Source organism: Manihot esculenta, chromosome 4 (assembly GCF_001659605.2).
Source record: "Manihot esculenta cultivar AM560-2 chromosome 4, M.esculenta_v8, whole genome shotgun sequence".
Lineage (NCBI taxonomy): Eukaryota > Viridiplantae > Streptophyta > Magnoliopsida > Malpighiales > Euphorbiaceae > Manihot > Manihot esculenta.
In genome coordinates, this window is record NC_035164.2 from 29580574 (window position 1) to 29592639 (window position 12066).

Here is a 12066-nt window from a genome sequence, read left to right on the forward strand (position 1 = left end):
ATTTAGATGTTCTCCCTTTATTTTAATCCATGAAATTCTCCATTTTCCGTACCTAAACTCCCTTTCCTTTTCTCCCTTTCTTGTACGTAGAACAAACTAGCCAATGTCACGTCACGTCACTTTTACTTAAGGAATAAATAAAATTAATTTAAAATTTTGAACTAATTAAATTCTTGAACTATTTAATATAATATTATTTTTTATATGATGAAATTTATTTTTATAATTTTAAAAATTATTTATTATATTTATATATTTTTTAAATTTTTATGATAATTAAAATATTAAATTTTTTATATTTTAAATTATAAAAAATAATATTTTATTATTAAAAAATAATATTATATTAAATTAGAATCTATATAGAAATTTAATTGACCCAAAATCTTAAATTGCGATTGTTTAACCCTTGAAAATACAGACTTAATTAACCTAATTTCTTGGGGAGTTGAAGTCCTAGGCTAAGTCTCAGGGCAGGTCCTTCTTGAGTCTACTATGGCATGGTATTCCAGCCACTAAGGTCTAGCTCTTACCTGCTCACGAAGAAGAATTCTCGATCGAGAGCTACTGCTACTACAAAGACTTCGCACCTTCTTTTAGTCGTAATGATAGAAAGAAAAGTTATCAAGTTCTAATTGGACCATTTACATTTGAAAATAACTCTAATTAAGCAAAAGGTTAAATAAATTTAATTTAATTTTTTTAATTAATGAAATCCTTGTACTAAATAGCTTATAATACAATATAACATTTTTTAATGATAAATATTATTCTTCAATAAATAAAATATTTTTTAATAATAAAATTTTATTTTTATAATTTTAATATTATTTACTATTTCTAAATTTTTTATTTTAATTAAAATACTAATTTTTTAATATTGTAAATTATAAAAAATAATATTATATTAAATTAAAATTTATTTGAATCTTACAAAAAATATAAAAATTTAATTGATAAAAAAATTAAATTAGACTTATTTGACTATTAAATAAAAATAAAAAGACTTAATTAAACTTATTTCCACCTATATTTTAAAAAAAAAAAAAAAAAAAAAACTTATACCGTTACAAATCCCTAACATTACAAATACATTTAGGGCTATACACAGAAAGGAAGAAAATGACCCCAACTCATGATGACAGTAACAATACCAATTGATGAATGAAGCGATTTCAATCCCAAAAAGCCCCCATTAGGGCTTATGTGGGGAATTTATCAAGCAATAAAATTTATTTCGTCATTTCATAATTTTAACTTATATAACATTTATTAATTCTTAACTCAGAAAAAAAAAAAAAAAAACACTTTCTATAAGCATAATATGTTTATACATCAAGCTAATAGAAAATTATTACTGTATACTTACTTATAAATGATATATGATATTATTGATTGAATAGGTGTACGTGTATATCAGATTTAGTAAAGAGGAAAAAGTGAGATAAGAGCACAAATAGTTGATATTTGGTCTGATATTGCTTCCCATGATACAATAACTGAATGATCAAATGAATCTGATAAGTGGCAATGGATATTAGTATTACAACAATCCAGCCACATGTTACAGATCAATAATTTCACACAAATGTTATTACATACATTTACAGACATATACTACATTCCTTCTACATCTTAGTATGTAATGAATCACAACCAGGCCAAAACTCTAAACATCATAGACTCTGTAGTCTATCATTATCTAATCTAGAATTTTTTTTTTTCTTTTTTTTATTCTATTGGTGGATTTGAGACAATGGAAAATAATCTTATCTTCAATTTTCAAAACAATCAAACTTCAAAAGTTGGAACTTCAGAAGTAAAGCCATGTGTAGCTTGGTAACTTAGTCGAGTGAATAAATACCTGTAAGGATCACTTTCTCTTTTCTCCTTCAAAAAAGCAAGGCATTTCTCCACCTCAGACTTTACTTCCAAGTATAATTCATGAGCTTTCTCTCTGTCTCTTAATTCCTTCTCCCTCCCTTAACAAAAACAATGAAAAATCCAAGTGAATCTTCTTGTCAAATGGCATGTAAGATTCACAGATATGTAAATAAGACCAACTTAAGAAATGCTATAATTGATATCGACAATGCAAAATCAAGAACATGATTGGTAACACAATTGATAAAAGGATTAAAACAAGACTCTTTAAAGTTTAAAATTTTGAAATTTTTTTGGTGATTTTCCATGTTACCAATGAGATTTTTCAGAGTGTGTTGTCATCATGAGGAATTATTCATTGTTTTTAGAGCACATGCTCTCCATGTATAACTACATGAATCTCAATCCTTAAAAACAATGAAAAATGAAACTTTATGTCTGTGGGAGCACTAGTATTATAACTTTCCGGTCATCATACCTTTTGTTTCGATTGGTTTTCCGAAATAATAATAGAATCTGCCCGGAAATTTTGGTAGGATTCCAGGAAGGTGCATATCTTGGTTTCCCACTTCACCCTGTTCTTCAGTCCTATCATCACAAGAGACCAGGCAAAGAAAAAATAACAAAATTGGAAACAAGGTTATATATTCCTTTGATGATTCAGTGGAAATCAACAGAAAACAAGATAAGCATACCTCACACTCTCAGACTGCTCTGAGATTTCTAATATGTAATCTCTAAGAAAAGGAACCTTCATTTGGTCATCATAGTCAAAAAATACCTGAGATTCATAAATTAGTCAATTATTTATATGAAAGTTGAGAATGCAGATTAGTTCCATACAGGTATTAAGAGTGTTAGAGAATGTGATTATTGAGGGGGAATGAAGCATAAAATGCCATCAACTAAGGTAAATATGCCACATTAGAGATCATGAGCCCATGTGTCGACACACTTGTGCAAGCACAGGCAAAGTAAGCTCGCAGTAAAGACGATGAGTAGGAAGAATGATTCAGCAAAGACAAATTCACCTGATATGATTGATTAAAATAAATAAATAAATAAAAATCCATTGCAGTTGCAGCAGTGATGCGTTGTAAAGAAATAAAATGATATAAGGTTAATAAGACAAGTGAAATCCTCTCTCTTACTTCAAAAAAGTCATCTTCACCAACAACACCAAATGGCACAATTTTGGCTCCGAACCTAGCTGCCATTCTGACAAACTCAGTCTGTTCTGGCCAGAATAACTTGTATTCTTCACCCTGAAAGGTATTACGAGTCGTCGATCATAAGCCTCATATCATAGAAGTAAATTTTCTTGAAGATATTAGTCAAAGAAGAGGAAAAAGGAAACACCAAGTCATCAGACCTCTTCAATAGAAAATTTGATTTTTTTTAAAAAAAATAAAATTTGAAAAAGAAGTTACACAACAGCATTTACTCAACCCAAGATTATCCAAAACATGATTAGATAAGAAAATAAACCACATGTCATTTTTGCTTCACCATTCTTTTAGGATCCATGTGAATGTATACATATTTGAAACAAATGCAATTTTAAAAGTGTGTTTTAAGGGGAAGTCATAAATTTTCATTTATAGTACAAAATCCAAGTGATCATTAGAAATCTAGATCTATCAAATGGAGCATTAAGCAATTTTCTCCTGATGAGGATAGTTACTTTTAGAAATTAGAATAATAAGCAAGCAATAATGAATTACCTTCCGATGACAGGCCTCACGAACACCTCCTGGGTACAAGAGCACATGAGCATTTGAAGACAGAAGATTGTAAAAAAGGGTTCCTGAAACAGGAACTGCACCCATTACCCTGAATGTGTCAAATTGTGACATTGGAGGTAACTTCCCTTCTTTCAATCTCCTAAACATGGATGGATGTGCTATTCCCCTTAGAAGAATATTTCTTTCGAAAAAAAATTGGGAGATCATTGAAGATAATTCAAATCCCAGTAACATGTGATAGCCAACGTATAAGACTGGTCCTTCTGAAGGAACACCAGCAAGACCTCTGGCTATCTTCCCATCTTCAAAAGTTGAGAGCATCACAGGGCTTGTGGCAAACCTCACCCACCTAAATCATCATAATTGGGATAAAATAGTATTCAAAATCTCAACTAATCACAATGTCAGAGATATTAAACATATTCTTGAACCTATACAAAATCTTAACTGTCACAATGTCAGAGATATTAAACCTATTCTTAAACAATTACCTATATACTTGAGTCCTTTTTGGATCCTCATCTATGAGTTTAAGGGGAATTGAGTTCCCGTACCTCTAATTAATTAACTATATGATCCAGAATTCAACCCTACCTTATAAATTAAACTTTATGAAAGGTAAAGCAAGCCTATGTTCGTCTGAAACAGTCCGGCCCAAACTGATCAAAATAACTTTTGGACCCACTTTCCACTTGATCCGAAATAGTTAATCCAAGTAGTTTCGTACTGACTATTATATACAATTCGGAATTGCCGTAAACCGCGATGTGAAATGCGGTACAAGCAAACAACTGGTTCTTACACTCTCCCTCCTAAACAAGCAAGCAGCTAATTCTTACTCCCTCCTAAATAAAGCAAGCAGCTGATTCTTCCACTCTCCCCTTCTAAATAAAGCAAGCAACTGATTCTTACACTCTTCTCTCTTAAATAAATTCGCGGAACCGATGTGGGACGCGGTACAAACAAGCAGCTCTAAGCAAGCAGCTGATTCTTACACTCTCCTCTCCTAAATTCGCGACGTCCTCGTCGCAACTGAATTGAATATAATTGCTAACCAGGACCAGATCCCTCCTAAATTTGCGACGTCCTCGTCATAACTAAATCGAATACAATTGCTAACCAGGACCGGACTCTTGGGTATTGTGGTTCGCTAGTACCTCGGACGGCTCCAACTCGTCTCATACGGGTAGCCCTTTCCTCGCAGGCCTACTAACTCGTCCTCGTCGCAACTGAATCGAATACAATTGCTAACCAGGACCGGACCCTTAGGTATTGTGGTTCGCTAGTACCTCGGACGGCTCCACCTTGTCTCACACAGGTAGCCCTTTCCTCGCAAGCCCACTAGTTCATCGCAACTGAATTGTATTTCGTCGCAACTGAATCGAATACCAGAACCGGACCCTCTTGAATTTATTGCTAACCAGGACCGAACCCTCCTAAATTCGCGACATCCTCGTCGCAACTGAATCGAATACAATTGCTAACCAAGACTGGACCCTTGAGTATTGTGGTTCGCTAGTACTTCGGGCGACTCCACCTTGTCTCACACGGGTAGTCTTTTCCTCGCAGACCCACTAACTCCGCACAATTTGTCTGACCCACGGGTAGCCCTTTTCTTACAATTGCTAACCAGGACCGGATCCTTTTCTTACAATTGCTAATCAGGACCGAACCCTTGAGTACTGTGGTTCGCTAGTACTTCGGGCGACTCCACCTCGTCTCACACGGGTAGCCCTTTCCTCGCAGGTCCACTGATACCAATTGAAACAGCCCGACCCAAACTGACCCAAATAACTTTTGGACCCACTTTCCACTTGATCCAAAATGATTAATCCAAATTATTTAATAGTTTCATACTAACTATTATATACAATTCGGAATTGCCATAAACCGCCAATGTGGGACGCGATACAAGCAACCAGCTGATTCTTAGATCATCCTTGTTCTAAAGTCGATGAATTGAGGGGCCAAGTTTGTATATTAATATCCATTCTTAGGTTTTTTAAATTTGAGCATTTAAATTGAGTGGTTTCCCAACAACAAGAACCCCTATAGTTGGTTGATTAGTTTCACGAATCATGATTACCAGGAACTCCTATAAATGTGATGGCTAAAGGTAGTCTTAAGTATGCCGTCACCATTTGTAGTATACTATATTATTTTGCAGATAGAATGAGAAAAGTTCACCTTCCACATAAAATGCTTGAGAGGAAATTGAAATAAGCACATTATTTCCCATATCAACCCAAGCCACTGTGCTGCTATAGTGGCTACGTTAACTAGAAGTATGTTCCAGTCCCAGTCACGGAAAATATTTGCATTCGTAAAATAGCATGAGAATATACCCGAATGATTCATATATTTTTTTGAACGCATAAGGAGATGGTTGGACGTAATCTGAAATATAGTCGTAGTATGCTCCTTTACGATAGAAAGTGGCACCCATGATGGTAGTCACCAAATCAACTTTATCTTCCTGTTTCAAGAGTAGAACAATTACATACATCAAATACATACTTAAAACTAACAATTGAAACATTTATTTGATGCATATGGAAGATATGGGGAGCAGGAAGGGCATAAGAGTTAGTTTATCCTACCAAGAAGAGGAAATGACCACTATCAGAAAACAAACGATTCTCACATTTCGGCAGCAAACTATGAAGTCTTTGACCTTCATCTGGACTTGGCAGCAACTGATCCTTTCCACTAAAAGAACAGGGCATGATTTCAGGCAAATTAATCTTAAAGCACCAAAAATTCTACTATCATACACTATACAAACCATTAGTTTAGTTGATCAGTAACAAGCTGGCAATTTAAGTTCAATGATCTAATCCTAGAAGAAGATGCATTTGGTTCTGTCATTATTGTAAATTCTTATGAGAAGTGCAGAGATGGGAATATTGTCGTGAATTGTACTATCTGCTTGATATCAAGGAGGGAAACATCAGTTGGTCCTATAAGAAATTGCTACTATTTCTAGATATGCTATTAAGCAAAGTTATATATAAAATAACTACACTGAAGTGTTTTCTTTCAATAAAATAGCTAAAAATAATGTTCTTAAGATGCACGGTCAAGTTTTCAACATAAATAAATATTATATACATTATCTCCCTCCCCTTAAGAGTTATATTTCAAAACGATGGATTACGCCAAAGATATAGACCTTGTAAGTATTAGTGTTTGAGCCTTTACAGCATGGAGGCGTGAATTGGCATATGCTGAGGCTGATTTAAGCATTTGTAGCTTCCAGAGAAGTGTTTCTCTAGGTAAGATATCAGCCAGAACCTGAGACAAGCCACCAAATTCTATTCAAACATGTGACGTTGTGTGAGCATCATAAAGAAAAAAGTAAGCATGCTCAATATGAACAACGAATAGATATCCAGTGATGGCTATTTTCCCTTTCTTTCCCTAAGAATAAGAGCGAGAACAAGAAATTCTGATAATAAGGCTCTTGACATTTGAATGAAATTTGTCTCCCTGGTCTTACAGATTCATCATCATTTTTCAGATATGTAAACTCATACGTATATTCAATTACTGTAACCATCCAAACTACATTTCATATTTACTTATGGCATGTGTTAAAGTGTAAATATGGAATCTTACGGAGAGGTAAGATGACATTGCAGCTACATGTTGTGACAGTTCTCCAATTGTCTGTTGAAGAGGAACTCCCTCTGCCACATCATCCATCGTCACCTTCAAAGGGTCACCTAAACGCACACAGCACCAATTGATGGTATCAGTTGGGGGAAAAAAGATCCATTTGTACTTCTAGGTGAAGCATTTTTATAGTGCTGACAATTTCCACCTTATTAAGGAACAAACTAGAAAATGGGGATAAAAGAAGAGATGAGGTTTGCTAGAATCACTTCCTAGCAGCACTTTCAATTCCAAATTCATGCTCTCCTGCTTCCAATCAAAGACTAGAAGCCTAAAAGCAATGAAGCTTTGCTTTTCAAAAAAAAAAAAGCTTATTGACTTCAAAACACCTCAAAGTTGCTATTATAGATACCACACTTACCTTTGGATCCTCAAATCCAAGCTAAATTTTACAATAACTGGTTTTTCAAACTGGTATTAGATTTTCTATGACTATACGTAAAGATCTAGAATTTGAATCCTTGGTCCCCCTTCTATCAGATAGGTCTGTGCTTTTTCTTGCTTTATGCCTGTTGAGCTTGTGCACGGTGGGGCGTTAAGGGAACAAAAAACATATTCTTTAGGGGCATAAATCAAACTGTTCAATCGGATTCCAGCCAAGCCTCTCTGATCATTGGATTCATGTTGCTAGGTCCCAATCTGAATTAGAAAGGGACCAAGTCACTTAATTCCTAATTACCATTAAACAGTACAAGGATCACCCGAGAAGCTAGAGCTCTATTGATCATTGAATAGTGCAACAAACCAAGATATGAGAAGTACCAAAAATTTAAAGAAAAAAAATAGAAATTAATAGACCTGATCTCACAGCACTGGTAGATCTAAAAATTACCTGGCTACCTTCCCAAGCTTATTATGCTATGAAAGTTAAAATATTGCCCCAAGCCTAAGTGAACTACACATTATAAACCTAAAGGAATTAAAAATAATAATTATCCATGCAATTCTCTAGGTGGATATCAGTGTTATCTATTTGCAAAAAGCAGAAGGAAAGAGATATTGCATATATGAACTCATAATAAGCTCCACGCATAATGAAATATATATTTCAAGTTCTCAACTCCCAAGCAATAGCAAAACTAAAACATGCAACTTTGATTAAAAGGAAGAAGAACCTGTCATCAAACTCAGAATATAAGGCAGGCTGAGCTGGAGCTGGTCAGACATGAGGGCGAGTAAAGGTATTAGAGGTTCCAGCTGCGATTTCTTAAATGATGTTCCTGAAAATAAAGAGTAAATAAATAATTATTGCATGAAAAGTATTAACAGTGAGCAGACTCAACTGAGAGCTTTTGTTGGATGAACACATTTTCCTTTTATTTTAACCAAAAAGGCCTCTTCAATATACGAGTATAGCTTATTGTTTTTGCAGCGTATCAACTGTTCATATGTGGTAGCGTCTTATTTCCCTCTTTTTATCAATTAATGCCATCCCTTCCTAAACTCTTGACAGACAAATCAAGCTGTACGCAATCAATGATTTCCATATAATCAATCTTTTTTCACTTCACTATTAATCAATGTGCTTATATATCTTAGAATATCCAGGCATCACACAAATCAAAGGAAAATGCTGAATGTATAAACTCGCGTTAACAGTTGAGATGATTGCTACTTTTCACCTGGATTAGCCAAAATAAGTACAAGATCAATATCCGGATTACAAGCTGCAACAGCTAGTGCAAGGCATGCTCCCAGAGATTCCCCGACAAGATATATTGGTCTATTCGGAAAACGATTATTCTCTGATCTAACTGTTCTTTCAACCAGCTTCACTAAACCTGAACCACGAATTGAAATCTTGGTGTGAAAATCATACTTAAATGCAAGACTCCAAAGACTTTTGCCAGTAAATTAGATTGCAAAGAACCTGTAAACGATGTTCTATCCTTAACTGGAATATGCAAGCACCATACGTCGAAAATCCTAGTTTCGAGAAGCAGCAGCATAACTATTAATATATAAAGGTGTATTTCCAGTCAACACAGTATTGTAAAGTGTGTAGCGTATGAATTGGCTTACAAAAATCCCCTAAATAAGGTGAACGCTAGCACACGAAGCAGGTGGGGGGTACTTACTTTCCGATACTGTAATGTTGCCTAACAAGACCTAGCCCAACACCATCAATCCCTGCAAAATAAGAAGCTTTTTTTAGTTGTATCACACTTCTAATTTACAATGAATTAAAAAAATTAATAGAATATACAGTAATTAATGCAAATTAAAATTCAAAAACTGCAAAGCTGGTTGGTTTATGCGCGAAGCGTGCTGTTTTTATTGTCTAGTCTTCCTTTTCTTTTGTAATAAAAATATATATTTTTTTTATAACAGGAAATTAGCAGCTCGAAAATTTATAGATGTTGACCAAATTAAGCTAGACTGTATGTTAATAATAAAAATTAAAAACTTTTAATATAGCTAACAATCACGCTAACCTGAAAATTAAAATAATAAACATAATAGGCAAATGCATAATTTAATACTTCTTTAAGTTCTTATCACAAGAATGAAGCTTATTTGGTGGAAGGAACATATTATCTTTGGACCATGCAACGCAAGATAAATTACTTGACATGTAAAAAGGTTAAATAAAAAATATTATTTACAATTTTTGCAAGAAAAAAAAAAACCAGTTGTACCTAATTGTAGAATAAAAAATAAAAGTTACGATTTTTACAAAAATATCTTCTAAAATAAAAAATAAGTAAAAAAATCAGGAATAAGTACAATTAAATCTCATATTAAATAAGTCCAATTTAATTTTTTTTTAAAAAAATAAACTTCTAAATTTTATATTTTTTTTTAAAATGGAGGATTGAAAATTGAAAGAGTAGAATATGAAATCTCTCATATTTATCCAGATACACTTACCATTAGGTCTGTACCCCTAAATTTTACCTTTAAAACTAAATAAATTATAATTTAATTTTTTTAATGATAAAATTTTTTATAAAGCATTTTAATATTTTTATGAATTCTTTTTAATTTTTATATTAATTAAAATATTAAAATTTTTGTATTTCAAATTAAAATAATATTTTATTATTAAAAAATAATATCTTACGTAAAATCTATTTAACCTAAAAAATAAAGTCTTTGTTATTTTCAAAAAATCAATAATATGATTGATAAAAGTTTCAAGTAAACATTTTGTTTCGATTTTCAATATTATTAAGGGATTAATATTCATTAAAATTTTTAAAATATATTCTTGTTGACTAAACAAATTTATCCAATAACTAGAAGTGTTACTGTTATTAGAATAATTAAATTTAAAAAAATTTAGAGAAAAGATAACCGGAAAAAGTAGAGAAAGGAGATAAATTAATAAATGGGGAAAAAAAATTAAAGCTTCCTTTTTTTTTTTCCTTTTCAAGAGCCATAAAGATAATAAATTATAATTTATAACAATAAAAATAAAAGTACTATATTAAATTTTAATTAAAATGTCCATTAAAAGTAAAATAAACTTCAAATAAAATATTTAATGAACCTTTAAATGCGTAAATGAAATATTTATTGAAATTATAAAGTATGACTTATTTTTAAAAGAAGTTACTACTAAATCAATAAAATTAATTAATAGATTTTTAATTTTAAAAAAAAATAATAATTTATGTAAAATAATTTTAGGTGATCATATATTTATTTATTATTATTAAATAATTTAAAAACTAATATATATGGAAAATTTGGGATGGGTAACTTGGAAAAAAAATTAAAATAGAGAATTACTGTAGTATGAAGGGAGTACTAAAATGACAGATAAGAATGAAAATTGCGACAAGGGGGATGGGAATGATCAATAACATTAACCGTTAGCAAATACTATCACGCTCTGCACAACATCAACCAAAAAACTAGGAGAAAGAATCCATCGTTATGATTAGACTTTCCGGTTACTGATAGCCTACTTTTCTCAGATTCCAATCGAAATTCGCATTCAATATCATAATATCAGATAATATTTTTAAATGAAAAAAAAGAGAGATCAGCGAATGAACTGAACAGGAAAAAGACGATGATGAATGGAAATAAATAAATAAAAATGACTTGCCGGGTAAATAGAGGAGGAGAGGAGATTCGTCCAAGCGAGACCCACACTCCAACGGAGAGAACCACCGCGGTGGACCACCGTCCGATCTGATAAAATCCTTCGACTCCTCAAAGTAATCTTTCAAGCTCTTTCTAATCTTCTTTTCAGCTTCAGCTAACTCCCAAATCACTGGATTTTGCTTCTCTTGTTTTCCATTTTCTGACCGCTTCATCTTCAACCTTTCATTCTCAGGAAAACTCGTGGTCGTCGTTTCTGCCTTTTTCGTTAATATCTGCTCAGTAGAAACTGCAAATCGCCGAGTCGGATTTGATTTCTTTTTACCAGATGACGGCGTTAAGCAAGAACGGACTACCGCCGGTGAAAAACCGGCAGCGAAAAGGCAAGCTCCGATGGCCGTCATGTTAAATTTGCGACACTCTCTCTCCCCGCTCTCTGTCTCCGCAAGTGTATGGCGGTCTTGACAGATTTTTAAAGACAAATTATTGTCCTGGGCATAAAAACGCATCTGGTAATAAATAATTTCCACCATGGCATTATGGGAATGGAGATAAAATTCTTTATTAATAAATAGTAAAATTAAGAATATCTAATTTTACTTTCCTGCTCAACTTTCTGTAAAGCGAAGGCATGTTTTAATCAATCAATCCCCAATTAAATCCTTCAAAAAATTTTGGATTCGATTCAGCTTTCCATTTTTAATTTCAG

At 32.8% G+C, this 12066-nt stretch overlaps 1 protein-coding gene across 2 annotated transcripts; it reads right to left on the reverse strand.

Moving 5' to 3' along the window:
- Positions 1-1440: 1440 nt before the first annotated feature.
- LOC110613703 (acyltransferase-like protein At3g26840, chloroplastic) lies at positions 1441-11843 on the reverse strand. 2 transcript variants are annotated; one of them, XM_021754945.2, is made up of 14 exons: positions 11362-11842; positions 9383-9434; positions 9175-9230; positions 8927-9085; positions 8420-8524; positions 7248-7354; positions 6802-6923; positions 6230-6338; positions 5975-6105; positions 3609-3978; positions 3036-3149; positions 2580-2665; positions 2363-2472; positions 1441-1982 (listed from the first exon to the last, which is right to left on the reverse strand). In XM_021754945.2, the coding sequence occupies exons 1-14, from the start codon at positions 11759-11761 to the stop codon at positions 1792-1794; spliced, it is 2112 nt and encodes a 703-aa protein (XP_021610637.1). In that variant the 5' UTR covers positions 11762-11842; the 3' UTR covers positions 1441-1791. The 2 variants fall into 2 exon arrangements, with proteins under 2 accessions (XP_021610637.1, XP_021610638.1); XM_021754946.2 differs by lacking the exons at positions 1441-1982; positions 2363-2472; positions 2580-2665 and adding an exon at positions 2672-2915 and having other exon boundaries at positions 11362-11843.
- Between the last annotated feature and the right edge of the window lie 223 nt (positions 11844-12066).